At 31.5% G+C, this 22065-nt stretch overlaps 3 protein-coding genes across 7 annotated transcripts; 2 read left to right on the top strand and 1 right to left on the bottom strand.

Moving 5' to 3' along the window:
- The first annotated feature begins 3437 nt into the window (after positions 1-3437).
- On the top strand, positions 3438-5498 carry LOC146902757 (desiccation-related protein PCC13-62-like). Its single transcript, XM_085732324.1, has 3 exons — positions 3438-3748; positions 4143-4368; positions 4966-5498. The coding sequence occupies exons 1-3, from the start codon at positions 3450-3452 to the stop codon at positions 5341-5343; spliced, it is 903 nt and encodes a 300-aa protein (XP_085588450.1). The 5' UTR covers positions 3438-3449; the 3' UTR covers positions 5344-5498.
- A 2234-nt stretch (positions 5499-7732) lies between these two features.
- On the top strand, positions 7733-8487 carry LOC146902756 (uncharacterized). Its single transcript, XM_085732323.1, has one exon. It carries the CDS (start codon positions 7824-7826, stop codon positions 8280-8282), a length of 459 nt encoding a protein of 152 aa, XP_085588449.1. The 5' UTR covers positions 7733-7823; the 3' UTR covers positions 8283-8487.
- A 4597-nt stretch (positions 8488-13084) lies between these two features.
- On the bottom strand, positions 13085-20323 carry RWA2 (O-acetyltransferase family protein). 5 transcript variants are annotated; one of them, XM_085732320.1, is made up of 16 exons: positions 19978-20323; positions 19757-19848; positions 19083-19229; positions 18915-18971; positions 18751-18823; positions 17583-17741; positions 17201-17350; positions 16858-17113; positions 16654-16775; positions 16253-16339; positions 16066-16154; positions 15913-15975; positions 15657-15713; positions 15094-15190; positions 14860-15018; positions 13085-13607 (listed from the first exon to the last, which is right to left on the bottom strand). In XM_085732320.1, the coding sequence occupies exons 1-16, from the start codon at positions 20008-20010 to the stop codon at positions 13602-13604; spliced, it is 1647 nt and encodes a 548-aa protein (XP_085588446.1). In that variant the 5' UTR covers positions 20011-20323; the 3' UTR covers positions 13085-13601. The 5 variants fall into 5 exon arrangements, with proteins under 5 accessions (XP_085588446.1, XP_085588447.1, XP_085588444.1 ...); XM_085732321.1 differs by having other exon boundaries at positions 19083-19226; XM_085732318.1 differs by having other exon boundaries at positions 16858-17350.
- Positions 20324-22065: the final 1742 nt, after the last annotated feature.

Genomic DNA, 22065 nt, shown 5'->3' with positions numbered 1-22065 from the left:
TTTACAGAAACCCCAAACTAATGTTAGACCTTGCGATTTGGTCATCTCCCTGAAGCAATTTTTCCAGGTTTTAGGTCAAATTAGAGGTTTGGTATCTCCTTGGAGCTGCCTTCAGACAGACCTATACAAGTTTGAAAATGTAACACCCAACAATGATAGAGCCCATTCCAAATTATGTGGGGAAGTATCGTCTCCACTATTCAGTACAAGTTTTCTTTCTCTCCAAGGCCTTCAACAATGGCGTCTCAACTCCCATCATTGGCCCTCAACAGTGATATACCTATATTACTGAACAAAAATATACATTTCTAACTATTTAAAACAACAAAAATATAGATATATTGCTAGATTTTGTTCAGTAATATATCTAACAAAGAAAAAATAATCTGCATCACTTGATTAATGTTCTTGAAGCTTTATAGAAAGATAGTTCCCGTCGTTAAAATCTGCATTTGAACACAATTACATAAAAACCAAAAACTCTACCCAATCATTTTGAATACAAGTCAAAATGATTGGATAAAATAATGAAAAAACTTCTTGTTTGATACAAACTAAATACAACGAATCTATTATTTGACGAAGTAAAAATAAATCTATGTGTTAGATTATGACCTACGTAATAATAATATTTAGTTTGATCATAGTGAATGGTGATCATCTTCATTTTCATTGTTTTCATCAAGATGAGAATAAAGTGTGTAGTGTATTAGTCCAGGATTAGAAAAAAAGGTTGCACACAATTCTTTTTATATTCAAGCTTTAAGAGCTCAACAATTTGTGAACCTAGAATATTGGCCAAGTAAAACACTTTTGGCATGTAAATTTTTTAACTATTTAACTTTTGTAATTATAAAATAAAAATAAGGCCAAATACCACGTTTGGTCCTTTTAGTTTGACAAAATTATCAAGTTAGTCCTTTAACTTTCGAAAGTTTCAATTAAGTCCTTTTAGTTTAACAGAATTTTCAAGTTAGTCCTTTAAGTTTCAAAAGTTTCAAATAAGTTCTTTTAGTTGATAAACTATTTCACTGTTACTCCTACTATTAATTAATAATTAACTGATGCTAGCCGTCAATTAAAAACGAACCTTCGAGGATATGAGGTCATGTGCGTTCATACATCTTAAATTAATTTAGTTCTCAAATGTGTTTTATATTCATCAATTTAATTCTCATATATCTTAAAATTAATTTAGTTCTCAAACGAGTTTTATGTTGATCAATTTAGTTTATAAAATTATTAATAAATTTGACACTTACGGATGTTTATAATTTATGTTGATCAATTTACTTTTATTTTTTAATTACTTATTTCTCTTTCTTATAGTCACATCATTAATTATAAATTGTGTTTGCTTATATTAGTTTTCAAATACTTGTTGCTTTTTTTAAATATTCAAATAACATTATTCAATTTTGATACATTCATTAACTATAATATACAATATTTCACACGTTTAAAAATTAAAATGACTTTTCATCTTGTAGGCCGCGCCAAACCCTCTCTAGATCATAATCAAATTCAAATTCAAATTCAAAGAGGCACCAAACCCACCCTTTCTAGATCATGATCAACAGGCCGGCGCCAAACCCTCTCCATTTAAACATGCTGACTTTAGTTTTTAAAGCCAACTTACACGAACATACCAATACACGTGTAAATTAATCAAACTTTCCTTCCTATGACTTTCTTGTTTTGGTGAAAACTTTCCTATGACTCGGTTTCCTTCTTATGTCATGCTAATTGCATTGCATTGTGCAACTGCATGAACTAATATATTATGATATAGGTGATGAATATCATCAGAACTACTCATATATAAGAAACCAAAGATAATGGTGAAATTCTTCATTGATTTATTACGAGGTCATATAATACTTCTATAAATGCATATTCACACTAAGACAAGTGCATCCTAACATACTCTATATTACTCCTTACATTAGATCCTTCTAAGTTAAGGCGAGTTGTACTTATTTCTAGAACTAGAAGAGTCACCACATGAGTGCTCCTTATTTTAAGTATCCTATATATCATATTATCAAATGAGTCTGAAACGTTAAATATATATATGTCGCGTAGAAGAGTAACAAAATAATACTACCCGGATTTTAAATATAAGTGAAAAAAATCAAATAAAGTTGAAGTATGTAATTAAAAATTTAAACAAGATATGTCTATTTATTTGTTTAATTTTTTTTAATTTGTTGCTTATATCGGATATCAAAGAAAGTACCACACCAACTTAAATAAGATATTTTTGACACAACTTAAATAAGATATGAAAAAAGAGAAATCAGACACAATACTTATGTGGAAACTTTTCAACAAATAAAGGAGAAATCCACATGTCAATAGTAAAAAAAAAAAAAAAACTGGATTATAACACCTCTCTAAATACAAGAGAATAAACAACTCCCTTGAAAGTAGAAAAATATTTGCACTAAAAGAAGCTTAATGAAGAAACTATCTCCACTCTGTACTCGCTCTCTCAACAAATACAAGGGATGCAGAAAATGGAAGCTCGCCAATTTTCTCACTCTATATTTCATGTATATTTCTCTCTCTATATTTCCTCTCTATATTGGTTATGTTACTTAGATTCTGGGATATGCCAAAAATGGCATAAGGAAACTGGCTATTTAAATTCCTACTGTTGGCGTGCTTGTACCTTTGGCAGGCAAGGTCATTAAATGCAACCCATGCATTTTGTCAAAAAAAATTTGCTGCCTGCAGACCTAGAAAATCAACAAAAATTGTTTTATTATTTATGGTGAGCTCACAATATGTGTAAAATGTAATGTTTAGTTGACACGTTATCCATCCATGCTACGCATCAAGTCAACCCTACATTTTCATCTTTTCTCAATAGTTTGTTTCTTGGAAGGTGTAGTGAATGTGGGTCTCACATGAGATGTAGAAGAATGGATGAAAACGATATCAATATTATGTGTGTGCGTATATGACTATTAATTTACATTCATATAAAATCATGAAGGCGTAAGTTAGCAACATACACTCGCTTGATTTTGACTAAAAACTCAAGTTTACTATTTTGTACTAGTAGTAACTAAATGTTAATTTGCTAGAATACACTCTAGTTTTTTTATGAAGGAATATTTTAGCAGCATGTACATTATTATTTATTTAACAAGTTTTTGGTTATCAATTGATAACACACTCCTAAAAATTGAGTATGTGTATTCTAACAAATATGAAATATTTATTGGAACTGCTAACTCACACCCATTTATTTTTTAACATGTATCATTGTACCTTAACGTGCATTTAGCCCCCTTTAGTCGTAACTTGCTAAAGTCCTCATTTGTTTAAAAAATAAATGGATATTTTTTTATTTTTTTTTAAAGTAAAAAATAAATGGATGTACGTTACCAAAATCCATATATATATGCACCACGAGACACAAATGAAATATATCCTAAAACATGTTGATTCACATTTCCTCCATTGCTTTTTTGCTGACTTCCCTCCTCATCCCGATCCCAATATCATACTCTTCTAGCATCAATATAACTGATGCTGATATTTTGGAGTTCCCTCTAAATTTAGAATATTTAGAGGCAGAGTTCTTCTTGTTTGGTGCTACGGGTCATGGATTGGATGTTGTTGCACCAGAATTAGCCCAAGGAGGACCACCTCCCATAGGAGCCAAAATGGCCCTTTTGGACACCTTCACTAGAGATGTTATCTTCCAATTTGCTTTGCAGGAAGTTGGACATATAAGGTTACACTAGAAAAGTTTAAATTGGTTAGGGAATTCTAGAAAGAAAAAAAAAATTGAGAGAATTCCGTCTCTAATTTCATCACTAAGTTAATTAACTGGAAAATTGGAGTTTTTTTTTTCCGTTGCTAATTTTGATTATTAATTCTATTTTGTTTTGAATGCTCTTATGAACTCCTATTTTATCTGAAAGTTTTTTAGTTCCTCCATTTCTATAAAGTCCTCAAATTTCAAAATTCTAGAACATTTTATTTTCATCACATGTTATTTTTATTAATGATGTATAGAATAAGACTTAATGGTGTGACATTGTTAATTTGGACTATAAAATATTTTACAACTTTAAATTTTGATTTGTAAAGTAGAGTTTTATTAATATTCCTGATTTTGCATGCAGGGCCATAAAGAGTACTGTAAAAGGGTTTCCTAGGCCATTGTTAAATATAAGCAAGGAATCATTTGCACAAGTGATGAACAATGCCTTTGAAAAACCTTTGTACCCACCTTTCGATCCTTATGCCAATTCCATCAATTACTTGCTTGCGTCCTACATCATTCCTTATGTTGGCCTCACCGGGTATGTTGGAGCTATTCCTGAATTGCAAGAATCTACGTCCAAGAAGGTATGTTAGCCTAACTTATCTAACTTTATCAAATCCTTTATATCCTTTATATACCACAAAAGTGAAAATGTATAACATTACTTTTAGAAATACATGCATTTTTATGCTATACATTTGTGTTTAGTTCGATGGTGCATAAGTGAGATAAATTTTGCATCATATACATGTTAATTTTCTTCATTGCATTAATGATTTCATCTTTGAATCATATGTGATATGATGAAATTTATTGATCTAACGATAAAAACACACATGTACATGTTTTAAGTGTATTTTACTTGTGAACATTAGACAAATCCTACATTTGTATGTAAAAAAAAAAAGTAGGTGGCATATAGCAAGTAATTCAAGGTATAAAAAAAAGGGAAATTCTATATAATGCAAAAAAAAAAAAGGGAGATATCTTTGAACTACTTTGAAATTATTATGTTACTCTTAAAAACTATTAAATTAAATAAAAAAGTAGTTTATAATTTTCAAATTTTCAAATAAAGTTAGAGATGAATTTCACAAATTTTTAATTTAATTTAATATTTTTAATTTTATTTCAAATTTTGTGAACTTAAAGTTGCCAAATTCTTATCATATGCTATGTAGCTTGTTGCAAGCCTTTTGGGAGTAGAATCAGGACAAGATGCAGTTATTCGAACATTGCTATATGAACGTCGAAAATTAAAGGTGTTACCATACCCAATAACCGTTGAAGAATTTACAAATCGCATTTCAATGCTTAGAAATAAGTTAGGAAACAAAGGCGTAAAAGATGAGGGTCTAGAGGTCACTACATCACAAGGTGCTGAAGGTAAAGTTTCAGGAAATGTACTTGCTGGTGACAAAAATTCACTTTCATATTCAAGGACTCCAGAGGAAATATTGAGGATAATGTATGGTCGATATGAAATTGTTCCTGGTGGCTTCTTTCCTAAGGGAGCAGATGGTCGTATAGCTAAGTGTGTAGCTATTACTATAGGTTAAGACTATAAACTATGTTGAGTTTAATGAATAAAATAAACAATGTCTTAGAGGTAACTATAAATAAACTATGTCTAATTAAGAAGTGTCGAAATAAAGGAGTATAAATCTCATTTGAGACTGTTATAATAACAATATTCTAAGTTGAGTTATAGTAATTTACTTTTTCTTTTGACAAAAGTTATAATCTCTATGTTAAATTGATTTGTTTTGAGGGTTACTTACATACGATGCATATGTACTGGTACATAATACAGTAAATTTTAAAAAGTGAAAGTACGGATACGTTAATGTAAAACATCTAAAAAGATTTTTCAAGTGAATTATTATCATTGTTGTTGTGAAAACATGTTTAGAAAAGAAAATCAATTTTAATAAAAATAGTATAATACTATTCATATTTTAATCTTGTTTAACCATACTTCTATTATCACGTTGGTTTCCAGATTTATTTTTTTGGTCCATCTTCTCCACTATTTTTAACAAAATCAAGAGAGAGAATTGAAATACAATATAAAAGGCAAACAATTTTGGTTATTTTTCCACCTTTTGTACGTTTTTTACTGCACCAACTACAGCAAATGAACTAAGTTAAAATGGATACAGTTCAGTATAGTCGAGTACAGTACGCGTATCCAACAAGGGTGCGTATCCAATACTGGCACTTCTATGAAGTACCCATGCATCAGAGTTAACTTACCCTATTTTACATTTTGTATATGTGCACATATAGATTAGGAGTTCAGATCCTCTCCATTTCCTACAATAAATGACAATCCATTATTATAGTTTCGATGTATAAATATTCAATTAGTGTCACATAGTATAGAAATGTGTGCATTTATATCATGTATTTACTACTCCCTTCGTTTCATAACACTTGTCCATTTTTGAGAATAATTTTGTTCCACTTGTCACTTTCAAGTTTCAATGCAACATTAATTATTGTCTTGTCAATAATACCCTTGCATATTTATTGCAAAGAGAGAAAAAATAGAATGAAATAATAAATGGTTAAAGGTATTATAGAAAACACACATATAATTTCATCAAAAATAACAAAATTTATTTGGTTTCTTGGTTACTGCAATTTCTCCAAAATAGACATGTACTCCCTCCGGTTACATTTATAAGCAAAAAACCACTTTTTATGTTCATTCAACACCTAATGTATTTGGTCTATAATATATACCAAATACATTAAGTATTCAATGAACCTAAAAAGTGGTTTTTTGCTTATAAATGTGACCGGAGGGAGTATTTTGAAACGGATGGAGTACAAAACTATAGTAATGTGATTGTAGGAAATGGAGAGAATCTCAACTCATAGATTAGGAAGGAAAAAAAAAGACACTCCAAGCAAAAATACAACCTGATATATAATACTTTACCAAGAAAATAATGTATAATACACCTTTTCAAAAACTAATCCGTTTCATAAAAAAAATATTTACCACCACCGTCCACCGCAACATAAATTGCGTATATCCTATTCAAATGTTTGCTGTTTCTCACCGACATTAAAATAGGCTTAAAATCCTAGGTATAAAATGATGATGCCATTCTAACAACGAATAAGAAGGAGAATAAACCTTTTTTTTTTTTTTTAGGAAAGAATAAACCATATTTAAAAAAGAAAAGAATAAACCTGTCCCAAAAAAACAAATAATACCACTACTAAATAAAATGGTGTCAAATTGATCCATACAGGACATCTATCTTTTCTCGCTATATCTCTCTCATCTTATATTTTCTCTCACATCTATTCTCTCTAAAGTACTTAAAGGTAGAGAATTCAAATTAAAGAATCCATTTTCAGTTTTAATGGGTTATATTTTTGGTCTTTTAAAAAAAAAACATATCTTGTATCTTTATTTTTCTTACCGGAAATGTTTTATTTGAGATATTATCAAATTTTAATGCGCACATTTTTTTAGGTTAACATGTTATTGATTTGATTTTTCACCATTGTTTATTTGGATGTAACTTGAGTTGGGATTTCCACAAAGCATAAAAGATGAATTCTCTTCTTTTAATTTAATTTTCTTTATATATAAGAGTTGGAGATTGAATCGATGATCACTTAATCAACGAGTCCAAGTCACTTTCAACTATAAATTCATCCATAAAAAAACTTTTCATAATTATATATATTCTAATTTCCCAAGCTTCACGATACATAATAAAATAGATGGCATCAAAATGAACTTTTATAAAACATTTCCCATAAAAAGAGGCTTGATAAAAGTTAAAATCCATCCACCTCTTAAGCTTATCTCTAGACCGTTTGGTAAGAAAAGAAGAACCTAGGTTGAACTGTTAGGTCCCAACATAAAATTTAGTGACACAATATTGGTCGGTCCCATATATGTATTTTCAGGTGTTATAAAACTTCAAAATCTATCCATTGCTTTGATGTCTTAGCTCCCCCAATAAACACCACCAACACCAAAACCTTTATTTGAATACACAAAGCACAAGCAATGCCTTTGTTAACCGAAGAATTGAAATCCAAAGCAGAGGTGTATTATGGTGACAAAGTTTGCAGGGAGAAGTTCTCTCTTTTGCTAGCAGAAAAAGGTCTACCAGATGGGTTGTTAACCATACAGGACATTGAAGAATGTGGGCACGTGAAGGAAATAGGCTTTGTTTGGCTCAAGCTTGGGAAGAAGATGGAGAGTAGGTTTGATAACATACTTGTTTGCTATGATTCAGTGGTCACTGCTTATGTGGAGCCAAACAAGATCAAGAATCTTACTGGCGTTAAGGCTAGAGATTTCTTGGTTTGGTTCACCTTGCAGGAGATTTATGTCAAGCCAGTTAAGAAAGGTGGATCCTTCATCACATTCAAGTCTTTGGTTGGTTTGTCCATGTCATTTCCAGTGTCATTGTTCCAAGCTGGGAAACTTGAAGACAAGGAAAATCAAATTGTAATTAATTAGTGCAAAAACTGGCTATGATAATTATTCACATCATATTATGCTTGATGTGATGCACTTTGTATATATTTTTTATGATTTGTTGCCTGTAGTTTATTGAAAATTGGGAACCTCTGTAAAATAAGAGGGTACCAGAAAAAGAATATGCTAAGAAATATTTGTTCCATAAGAATATGCTTAATAAACTGCTTATTGTCCTCTTTCCAAATTGTTCACGTAATCTTCTTAGAAGGGGTGTGTGTGTCATTCTTATGCATGGCATCATTCATCAAGTATGACCAGTGCAAGGGTCACCCTCAAGAGCCGTAATTCTGATTGAAAGGATCATTTACGATGGAGACGCTAAGTAAGTTGAAGACAAGGTGATACATGTGGTTCGTAATAATTCTTGGATAGTAAATTTTGTGTTAGTATAATGTTGATAAATCCACTGATAATTTTGTGTTAGTATAATTTTGTGTTACTTAACTACTCATACTTAATTTTCTTCTAAACTTTTTCCTTTACAACTTTAGGGTTATTTTTGTCATATCTACTATCAAAACTCACTTTACTAAAACTCACTTTCTCACATTTCTTTATTTAATACTCCCTCCGTCCCGCAATACTTGACCTATTTGGAAAAAAATTGTCCCACAATACTTGACCTTCTCAAAATTTTTAGCTTAATTTGACAAGTTTACCCCTTATAGTTACTTTTTGTGGTATCTATGTAAAAGTTTGTAGTGGAACAAAGAAAGTAATCATTACTTAAAAAAGTGAAGGCTTAAAAATAATAATAAGGGCAATTCAGTAAAAATATCATTTTCTTTCTTTCATCTTTACACTTTTCTTAATCTGTGTGAAATGGCCAAGTAGGTCAAGTATTGCGGGACGGAGGGAGTAATAAACTTTTCTCTCTCATATTTCTTTATTTATAATAATAATCTTTTCTCTCTCATCTTTATTTATTTAATAATAAATTTTTCTCTCACCTTTATTTTTTAATAATAAACTTTTCTCTCTCAATCTCAATATCAATCTCCTCTCTTATCTTTTTCTTACCAACTTTTTCCATTTTTCAATTTCTCTCTTCATTTTCAACTCCATTTTGTCTACTAATTTTCAATTCGGTTTTACTAACAAGTTTTTTTTTAGAGGAAACTAACAAGTGTTGTTGTTATAGCAAAATATGATTTTGTATTTTACGATAACACTATTATATAATACGTTAATTATGTTTTTTCACGGGACGCATATTAATATTTTCACACTCAAACATATTACTCCCTCCGTCCCAATTTATTTGACCCCTTGGCTCATTTCACACAGATTAAGAAAAATGTATAAATAAAGGGGAAAGTGAAATATATTGTATTGGGAATGATAAAAGTAGTATTATTTAGTGTTATATTGTATTGGGAATGATGAAAGTTGTATTGAAAATTGAAATGAGTCAGTTATTTTGGGACACTTTTTTTTAGAAAATGGGTCAGTTATTCCGGGACGGAGAGAGTAGTAAATAAAATCTATGATTATTTTTCTTTATTAGCTTTTTTCATATCGTCAATACTAAAACAAGAACAATATTATAATATACTATGATTAATCATACTTCAATTTTTTCTGTTTTTTTTTAAATGTATCACTAAAAAACCCGTTGGAGTGTACAATTGTAACACGAGACCCATTTTAGTAACTACAACGAGTGATCAGCTTTAATTAGTATTTTTTAATATCTCTAATTAAACACCGCGATTGCCTAAGTTTTATTAATATATTAATAAAATATATGTGGGTGTATGAACTATATATTAATAAAAATATATTAATATATTCTTATGAGTATATGTTTGTTTTATGGGAATATATTAATATATTCTTATTTCTGAAATTTAATGGGAACTATATATTGATAAAATACAAATGAGTATATGAACTATATATTAACAAAAATATATCTCACTATATGTTTTTTTACGGGAATATGTTATTCTATATTTATTTATGAAATGTATTTTCATTTATTAGCTTTTTTAATATCGTCAATACTAAAACAAGAACAATATTATAATATACTATGATTAATCATACTTCAATTTTTTCTGTTGTTTTCTTTTTTTGAAAATGTATCACTAAAAAAATCATTGGACTGTACAATTGTAACACGGGACCCATTTTAGTAACTACAACGAGTGATCGGTTTTAATTAGTATTTTTTTAATATCTCTATTTAAACACCGCGACTGCCTAAGTATTATTAATATATTCAAAAAATATATGTGGGTGTATGAACTATATATTAATAAAAATATATATGTGAGTATATGTTTGTTTTACGGGAATATATTAGTATATTCTTATTTCTGAAATCTAATGGGAACTATATATTGATAAATATTTATGAGTGTATGGACTATATATTAATAAAAATATATCTCGCTATATGTTTTTATATGGGAATATGTTAGTATATGCTTATTTGTGAAATGTATTTTCATTTTTTTTAATATCGTCAATACTAAAACAAACAAAAAAATTATAATATACTATGATTAATCATACTTCATTTTTTCCGTTGTTTTCTTTTTTTTGAAAATGTATCACTAAAAAAATCATTGGAGTGTAAAATTGTAACACGGGATCCAGTTTAGTAACTACAACGAGTGATCGGTTTTAATTAGTATTTTTTTAATATCTCTATTTAAACACCGCGACTGCCTAAGTTTTATTAATATATTCAAAAAATATATGTGGGTGTATGAACTATATATTAATAAAAATATGTATGTGAGTATATGTTTGTTTTACGGGAATATATTAGTATATTCTTATTTCTGAAATCTAATGGGAACTATATATTGATAAATATTTATGAGTGTATGAACTATATATTAATAAAAATATATCTCACTATATGTTTTTATACGGGAATATGTTAGTATATGCTTATTTGTGAAACGTATTTTCATTTTTTTTTAATATCGTCAATACTAAAACAAACAAAAAAAATTATAATATACTATGATTAATCATACTTCAGTTTTTTCCGTTGTTTTTTTAAAAGAATGTATCAATAAAAAACCCGTTGGAGTGTACAATTGTAACAGGGACCCATTTTAGTAACTATAACGAAAGATCAGTTTTTTTTTTAAAGAAACGAGTGATCAGTTTTAATTAGTATTTTTTAATCTTTAAAAAAATTAGTATTTTTTAATATCTCTATTTAAACACCGCGACTGCCTAAGTTTTATTAATATATTAATAAAGTATATGTGGGTGTATGAACTATATATTAATAAAAATATATATGAGTATATGTTTGTTTTACGGGAATATATTAGTATATTCTTATTTCTGAAATCTAATGAGAACTATATATATTGATAAAATATATATGAGTGTATGGACTATATATTAACAAAAATATATCTGACTGTATTCTTTTTACGGGAATATGTTAGCATATGTTTATTTATGAAATATATTTTACGATAACAATATTATATAATACATTAATTATGATTTTTCACGGGATGCTTATTAGTATTTTTCACACTAAAAGATATTAGTAAATAAAAACTATGATTATTTTTATTTATTAACTTTTTTAATATCGGCAATACTAAAATTTAATATATATTTGTTCATATTAAAATTTAATTATTTTATAATTTTTTCATTACTACCGATCAATATATACATTATTATGCTTTAAATATTTTACATATTTTCACCATAGACATAAAAAAAATCACTATGCCAAGCGCAGCCGAGACACGACACGCGGCGGAGCCGCAGCCATACAGCGCGGCAAAGCCGCGCTACCCGTGTTGTAGCACGGGTATCTCGACTAGTACAACTAATTAAAAGTTTAAGTTATATTTACTCAAAAAAGAAAAAGTTTAAGTTGTATTAAAGTAAAAAAGAAGATTTAAACAAACTCTTACCAAATTATTTTAGATAAATACTAACATGTCTCTCTTAGATAAATACTAACATGTCTCTTTTAATACGATGAAACTCGTTAATTGATTGATTTCTAGATACTGTGGGTTCAGTCGATTAAATCCAAGGCTATGGAGGGGAACAAAAATACATCTTGCCTTTTCATTTATATTTTATTTTTTATTCTTATTAAAATGAAGAAATTAGAAACAATAAATGATTCTTACCATCTTTTAAAAAAATGATTTTACTAGTAGGGGCAATTTAAATTTCTGTCAAAAAAAGTAGGAGCATTTAAATTGGGTGGCATTTCTGCAATTGTTGTTGGAACTAATATTTGTAGAAAACAAACATGTCACGTGTAAAGTAAAGACTTCACATCACAGAACTATCTCAAAAGTTCTCTCAAAAAAACAAAAAAACTGTATCAAGTATAAACAAAATAAAATTATCATGTAGTTATCCGCGAGAAAAATAAGTATGAATAACACACACTATAATTTTCTCCAAAAAGACATTTTCTACTCCACTTAATTTTGGTTTACTGATAAATATATCATTTACATGTTGAGTGTATTTTAATCTAAACAAAAATATGCTAGGTAATAATGTAATGATATCTAAATCTCCCCTAAGAAAATGATATCTAAATCTAAAGAATAGATGATAATAACCACAATATTTACTTAACTCACTATGACTTTTTTTTTTTTTGGTCAAAAACTCACTATGACTTTATTTGGGCGTTTAGAGAAAAAGAGAGGGAAGGAAGGGTGAGTTGTCTTCCACCTTGTATGGGATTTTATTTTTCTTCATTGGACTAAAATCCTCCAATATGGGAAAACTAAAAACATGCATTGCAGGAGGGTTTTGGATGATTTTGAATCAATTTTCAAATTCATTAATTCTATTTATTATAATCTCAAGAAAGAAAAAAAATACTCATTAGTATTCTCATCTAATCCCATGCAAGAACGAACACTCCCAAAAAAAGTGAGGGATTCTCTTATCTTTCCCTTCATTCCCCTTTCCTCCAACTCTTACCCTCCTAACTGACATAATGGCAAATGGTATTACAGACGTTATTATTTTACAACACTAACAAAAAGAATGAGGTTGCATAACTAATAAAAGACATGCCATCCACTCTGCCCTCTTCTCACCTATATTCTATACAACTTCAAACTTTCTAAAATTGCAGCAACTAGCCTATTAGAAAGGGTTCCTTCTTCCTTTAGTAGATTTTTTTGTGGGTGGTGGTCATGGAGGATTGTGAAGACTTGCATCTTTCTTTAAATTACTTGACTTGACAAACCAATTGTATCAGTTGCACAGCTTTTTTCAGTGTACATTGGAAACTGGCACAAGCTTGCAATATAGTACATGTTTACAGAATCAAACCTGCAGATTTATGAGTATTCAGATAAATGCATAGTGCAACAACATGCAAATACAAAATTCAAATTATTGTACATAAGTGGACTGCATTTCATTTACTGTATGTTGCAACTTATTTATAGGGCATGCATGCATACAGTTTTCTTATTGGTAACCCTCTTAGTTAGTTAGCTAGCAGAGGATTGGGCTAATACTAAATAAATAAATAAATAAATAAGAGGAAGGGATTAGAGGGAATGTCCCATGTCATGGATAAATATCATCAGCGATCCAGTCACAGGGCTGTAGGCAGTGCACATGGATGGATTCAGGGGTTGTCAAGTTCAGCCAAAATACATAACAAGATCATGACATTCCTGGAGAGTTAAGGAAAGAGGTCGCAAGTTTTTAGAAGATTACTCGAGGTTTTGGATCCAATAAAGGATACAAAAACCATCGGGTCGAGAAGATAGAAGGAGATCAAGAACCAGAACTATGGTGAGAGAGGAGGAAAAGAACATGGTATCACAATCACAAGCAAGGCGAGAAACCAACTTTGAGGAAACAGAAATAGTAAAAGACAAAAAAATGCTTCCAGGGGTATGGTGGAACTGTGGAAGGACTTTTAATAGAAGAAAAGGAATACAAGGAAAAAAGGTAGACTTGATTCTCTATCCAAAAACCGGGCTCCGAAAGAAGGCCATCCAGTCTGACCTCCACCAACATCGTCCTCCAGGTGCATTTTTGGTCAATTGAAACTAAATTATTAAGTGTTATGTAATGGCACATCGGCACCTTAGACCCTCCAGGTATGGTTTATTTAGCCCATTCAATTTAAGTTCAAACTACAGTTGTAAAATTCACCGAAGTAGAAACTACAAAACAAATGTTTGGGGGTGGGAATATTGGTATGTAATCCCTGTTGGCTGGTCAGACAACAAGTAGAAGATTAGGCAGTGATGATATAAATAAAGGAAAATGATAACGAGTGCCCCTATTTTTCTGTAATTAAAATACCAGTTCCCATCACTTTCTTGCCAGCCTTGTTATCGTGTTACCCCCATATTGTGTTATTTTAAATCTACGAAAACCATATGCCAATGTCTTATGTGATTCCCACACATGTATTAGTTTTTTTTAAGGGATGTATTTGTTTATTCTGCTGTGTACGTTAGCAAAACATATAATAAACTTAACATAGTAAACAGAAAAACGACTTGGATGCAAGGATAATCAACTGACTAAGATCATATCCAGTCAGTGTAATGACACTTACCAAGACTTGGGGTATCGTAAGGAAGAGAAAGGACAACGAATATAAAACAACTGAGATTGTTGTCCCAGTAATTAGGTTGTGTATCAGGCGCTTGTCATCTTTGCTAGGCACAAATGCGTTTTTCAGTGTATTGGTCAGCTGAAAGAGCCGATAGGAAATCTGCAGGCAAGTAGAATGTTAAATCCAGAATAAACCAATATAAAGAATTTAAATCAAACAGCGGTGTTTACTTACTGCAACATATATGGAAGTAGTAAGCAGGAAGTTCAACATTGGGTAATCTGGGATCAGGGAAAGCAACAGTTTGGGTTGACCATCTGGAATGCCTGACCTGAAATCAACCGATGACAGGGGAAAAAATTTATTAGGATAAACAACGAAAAAGTTACCCACACAAGTTGCATCAGGAATGCATACATAAATCCTTTTGTGGATGTAACTATGCACCCGTCTTTGTCATGGATTTTCCCCATTTGACATGAAAAAGATTAACGTAAAAGTAGAGAGTCTTGATCAATAAGTTAAATGTCAAAAAAGAAACAAAAAATTCAAAAGAACATGGCATTGAAAGGCATAACTAAAAACGCACATCAATGAATTCATTGATCTATGGTATGTCATGCCAAACATGTGAATTCTATGTGCACTAACATCCTGGTATCTCATGCCTAGGAATCTAATATCGTTAGGCATCTAAGTGGGCACCAAACACCCCCTCAACTCTATCAAAATATAAATGAATTATATCTAGTGAAGCACCAGTAAAAGCTAAAAGCAAGAAATCAACTTTTGAATACCTTAACCAGATATGAATCTGGGATATGTAAGTCTCCAGTGTAACCTTCCCGAGCCATCTAGGAGCAAAGAATCATTAGGAAGTTAGTTCACAAATTAAAAACCTTAAACAAAGTAAAGTTATTACAATGCAATACATAAATACTTGACAACATGCAGTACAAATTATCTCATTGAGTATATACATGTCTGTGCATTTTTAAATGTGCGCAAAGGAAAGGAGCATAATAAAAGTTGTGGTCTACAAAGACAGCTTACGCAAAAAGGGTCAGCGAATAGCTACGGAAACTTTGAGTAATATTGCGCAAGCATATGTAAACCCTGTTAAATAAATAAATGGCACATTAATCACTAGAAAGGTATTGAATAGCTCAAGTCCCAAAAACAATACATGAGGAAAAATGGGCATACGTTATTGGAATCCACGAGGTATAAGGATGGTATTTGTTGTACGTGACCTTGTCCAGCTTGTATATATACTCAAACCAAAAATAACCCATCTGTAAGAGAAAAAATATCAAACAGTCAGGGCCACAAAAATTATACAAATCGAAGGTGTACTGGTAGTATAACAACAATACCACTTAAAATATTATACCACTGAAGATATTAGCACAACAGAAGCTTTGATTGATATTCTGCGTTTAATTTCTGTTTCCTCCAATTTCTCCATCCATCGTTCAACCTATAGTATCATGTGATAGTTACTAACATGCTGAACTCAAAGGAAAAGAGGCAGAAGTAGAATATAGAGACTGTTTGGATAAGATTCTCAAGAAACACTTCAGGGAAAAAATATATTGAGAATCATGCAAAAACTATGAATTTTTTAAACGGCTCCTCATAATCTTATTAAATTGAGAAACTCCTATAAGCTAGAAGATCATCCTAACCAGGCCATAGTCTGCCATTTCAAAATCATCACTCAATAACAGAGAGGATGGAGGTGAATGTTAGATTTGTCTTGGCTTGTTCAAATATATAAAATGAGAAACTCACAGTTGGATGATAGTAAGCATATATCATTCCAATTATCCATATGTATCGATCAAGCCCTGAGCGAAAATGCCATTCATGCAAGCGGGTAAAATGTGATTTAGATGGATCAGGATCAGTATAACCTGCAAGTTCAAAGAAATATTCCTGTCAGCATGATCTGCTGTGCTTTAATGTGTGCACCCAAACATCAAAAATGTTACTAACCGAGCATGAAAGTGAATGGACTCCAAACCCATTCAAATACTCCAGGTATCTCCCATACTAAGATAACAACCAAGAAGCAAGCACCAATTTTTGCAGCAATGACCGACCCAAACTCATTATATTTGTTGAGAATACCGAGTGCTCCATAAACCATAAGAGTGAAAAGAGTGTGCATGGGGCAGATGTAGTATAACATGTAACTGTTGTTAAGTACAACACAACAGAACAATACCAAGAAATTAAGCCTCCACATCATCTGTTCAACCAGAAAAAGACGGAAGATGTTACAGTCAGTACAGACCAAATGTGAATAGCAATGCCATAGTTCTAGGAATTGGTATACCTGAGCAAATCTTGCCATGCTAAAATCTTTACGTATATAATAATATGAGAAGTTTCCAAATCCAGTCATCCAAACATATGCAGCAATGAATAAACGGATTGAATTGTAGATTTCAGATGCAGCAAAGTAATGGTACATCAAGAACAATACCTGTGTTTGTTAAAAAAAATAAAAAATACCTGTGTCAATTTCAAATGGTAGAAATGTGGAATGTTAGTCACATAAGAGTTGAATAATTGGGGTATATAATGAAAAAAATCTAGAATTCTTGGCCAAAACTGAATGGTGCTTCCTTTATAGCAAACGTGGATCTGAAAGTATTTCCATCATAGATGATAACAAAGAGACTACATATGAAATATGAATTGAAAACGTGACCAACCTGCATCCAGCCTTTCCATTCTTCAGTCTGATGCCTATTTAAGTAAAGTATGGATTTCCCAGAAAATGGTGACTTGTCATGATGTATTGTAAATGAAGTTATTGCTGAAACTATGATGAGGAGAAAATAGAGGAAGATGAATAGATCCCTATTGTAACTCTGCAAAAACAGATGATTGTCAGCAAAAATATCATATCAGTAATTCATGAAAGGCACATGAAAAACATGTTTTTCAAATATATACTAATGCTTTTATGGATAAGGCACACAATGTGAGCATTACACTGAGTTGGATTGAGATATAATATATCATAGAACATTACGGCATGGTTCGCTCCATGTAGTCGACCCCGTTAGTGGGATAAGGTTAGGTTATTGTTGTTGATGAGCATTACAATGCATTGGGTAATGGTCCCCGGGTTCCCCTCATGACCCAACAGGTAATTGGTTCTAAGGTGGTAAACTGTGCAAGTACTAATGCAACAAGTAATTCACACCCTTTTTTTTTCTTTCTCTTTTTATCCCCCTTAACGATTGAGTTCAATCTTTTGGCAGTTAACTCTTCCAGAACAATGGTCCGACCCGCTTGGATATTTTTCCTAATTTCAAATGGCCACCCAAGTATTCCAAACCACAAAAATTCAGGGGAGATCAATGTAGATTTTCAAAATAGGAGGAGATTGTGAAAAATTGGGGAAATACAGTAAGACTGGAATGTTTCTTTCTAATGCCTATACTGCCTTTCAGTTTTTTATCTAATTAGGTTTTATTAAAGACTGGAATGTTTCTTTCTAATACCTATATTGCCTATCTAATTATGTTTTATTTTTATAATAACGCAACCAATTCTTATTTTCTTCACTGTGCGATCCGTTTTGCCATATAAATTAAGCAAAAATTATATCAAATATTTGGTGGTATTATGATAGAAGTTCAATAAGTACTAGAGGTGGGTGTCTATCCATGATTACCCAAATGAAAGAAATATAAAGTGCTACAATACAAAAGATGCAAGTATGTTGAAACATTATGAAGATAACAGTTGGGAGGAATTGAACTATAATGTCATGCTGCAATATTTGCTTACAGAACTGACTATTCAATCACATGATTAGATCCAGGTATCGAGAAAAAGACAAAAAGGAAGTAACATGGTGAAATTATTAACCTTTTTTGATGAGCCAAAGAAATCTGTGCGATCACACAAATAGTAGTAGGCCAAAAGAAGACCGAATTCAGACCTATAACAAAGTATGAGTGAAGGAAATAGAATTTAGTAGTTTGATCTACACATTTAAATATCTTGTCATATAAATAAAATGGTTCACTTACATGGCTCTAAGTGTCAAACGGTTTTCAATAAGGAAATGTTCGTCCAAAAAGAAGAACCTGAAGAAATAATAAATGGCCAAGTACATGCATAAGTTTTCATTTAAGCACAGACAGAAATATAGAACCACAATTTGTGCAAGCAAAAAGAAGAGCTATGTGAATTAATACCGAATAATCGATGTTGAAGCAGTGAAGCTTCGAGCTTTTGGAGTTGGGGATGCTGGCTGCAGAGCTCCTCCCTCCAATAAAACTGTTGTCTCTTCATCTTTAACAACATCAGTGCGCACTTCAACTAAACCGATGTCCGAGTGCCTACTAGAATGAATATAAACAACTTCCATAAGAAATACTAGCATCACGTTTTTAATCCCTTCCCTTCTTTACACATTGGATAAAACATAAACCATCCAACAAGACTTCTCTCTCCCAAAACACTTTACCACTTAATTGGCTGATGATCATATTCAACCACTGCAGAAACCTCAAACAACATTCATTATACTGCGGTCCCAATTGTGGTTGCATACTTTTTAGCACCGACACTTCTGATGGAAGGCGTGTTTGGTGTCCAACACCAATACATGTGATTACATTGAATTAACTAAATTTTTTTCAAATTTTTATCGGTGTGGACGTGTTAGTGTCATAGTGTCAATGCTTCATTGGTTGCATTTCTCAATTTAGAACCAGATATAGTAAAAATACACACAATGTTAATAATCTCATAAAGTTTCAAACAACTTTAATGCTCAAACGGATAATACAGCACAATTTTTTTTACCGTCAATCAAAAATAAGTAAAAATTAACGCTGCAAAAGAATAACCAATGGATGAAACTTACGCTTTGGACGTTAAAGAATTTTTGCGATACTCCAAAATCTCGGAATATATCCATGCTATAATTACCGGAAAGAGCCCGAGCAAGAACGAAACCTGAAAGCATCAAAATCCAGAAAATCAGTAATTCACATCACGGAAAATCAGTAAACCGAACTAAATAACGATCCGTTGAATAACACGAAACGGTGCAAGATCTGAGAGAAGAAGAAATCGAAAACGAACCTGACCGGGAGTAACAGGACTGAGAATATGCATTTCGTGAATATCGTTCCGATGCGGTTGAATTCACCGGAATTGATGCCGCATTCGACGGTGATCTACGGCTAGATCTAGTGAAGAAGAAATGTGAACCCTAGATTTGGGAAATGTGAATGAAGAGATTTTGTGTAAGCAAAATGCTTAGTGTAGTGCAAGTAGAACTCACTCACTCACTTGAATAAAAAATGTGAAAAGGATTTTGACTTGTGTTGTTTATGGAAGTGCGTTGCAACCGACAATTTGCATTGATTTCTGTAATTTGAATTCAAGTTTATTAATCTGATACTGCTGGGAGATCGAGTTCCACATTAATCTATCATCATTATCACCGACACATATGTTTACAGTTCATTCCCCGCGTGCCCCACTCCCAACTACCCCACTACATTATTTACATTATTTTTGAGGGAAATATTATTTACATTATTATTACCAGTGTTAATAATCTTCTCATTAAATCCTTAATAAAAAACAAAAAAAAAAAAATCTTCTCATTAAACTCTCCAAATTTCTCATTTATCTTCTGCCATTTTTTTAGGGCTATTCATTTCTGCCTTCTTTTCAATTTCACATATATCAAAATAAAATGGGTGTTTGATTAAGAAAATATAATAGTTGTTTGTATCTCTTGCGTATATATTCAGGGTTCTGATTTCTGATTTATATGTTTAAAAAAAATTCAGTTGAAAAAGGTAACCCACTTTGCATGCAATATGACATGGGTTTTTTTATGAAGATTAACATAAAAGGAGGTGAAAATTTCATACCAATATAATAATAATAATAATCTATAAAAGAATCGCACAGTTGTATGTTTTTATGTTAGTCACATGACATTTGATCACATCTTGCATTAAAACTTTTATTTTGAATGAAACTTACATACTGTAACCAAAAAAAAAACTTACATTCGCATGTTAAAAAAATTTAGTTGGGAAAAGGTTTCTAATTTTGGGAGCAACTTTTTCACCTCAAATTTTTTAGAAAATCATACATGGTTTGGAAATGTATTTTCTCAGCTGATAGAAAGATCGTGTACTTGTGCTTGCTTGAAAGTAAACATCTAAACCGGAAAAATACTTTATTGAATTTTGCTCTCCACCCTGCACATTTTGCTCGCGCCCTGCAGCCGTTCCAAATTTACCCTTGCGCAAGTTAACTAACGCAAGTGTAAAACTATGCGTTAGTTAAGTAACGCTGCGTCAATTAAGATGCGCTAGTGTAAAACACTGCGTGAGTTAACTAACGCATAGTCATGTATAGTATAAAACACTACGTGGGTTAACTCACGCACTGTTTTACACTTGCGCGAGTTAACTCACTCACTACAATTTTGTAGAGTCTGTGCATCCATTTTGTATAGGCTAATACGCCTAATGTTGTCAACAATGACATTAAATTCATCAAACCTTCTCTATTAGCACACACAACATCTATAAGAACCTACTAGTCACTTAGAAACTTCACACGTAGCAATCCCATTTTTTGCACACAATTCATGGCATTCAACAACGTAACAACTCCTCCCTCATGCACCAACATGTTATGTTGAGACCATCTTGTAAATGCTCGAACAAACTGACCTTTTATGCCTCAAATACAACAACCAACGCATGTGCGATTCTGTCCACGAAAAAAGCTTGCATCGACACTGCAGCGTGAGTTAACTTGCGCGGCGTCACTTAACTTGCACAGTGTGAGTTAACGTACGCTGCGTTACTTAACATGCGCAAGGGCAATTTTGGCATGGCTGCAGGGCGCGAGCAAAATGTGTTGGGTGGAGAGCAAAATTCTACTTTATTTACTCTTATGTACATTTACTTGATGTGTAAGTTAGTTGAAAGGTAGGAAAAGTTACTTCCTAATTTATAAATTATCGGATCACTTTTGATTTGTTGTTGGTCAGTGGTGCTTTCCTCCTATCCTGTGTTTACGTGGGTCTTTAGTCCACCTAAGGGTAAGGCGATTACCTCATCAACTTATTTCATATTAGTCATCATTTTTAACTTTCAAAACACCGTATTTTTTTTTTTTTGTATCTTATACTCTCTT

Source organism: Medicago sativa, chromosome 8 (genome assembly GCF_051527215.1).
Source record: "Medicago sativa cultivar Bolivia chromosome 8, Bolivia_mono, whole genome shotgun sequence".
NCBI lineage: Eukaryota > Viridiplantae > Streptophyta > Magnoliopsida > Fabales > Fabaceae > Medicago > Medicago sativa.
This window is presented reverse-complemented; position numbering and strand designations above follow the sequence as displayed.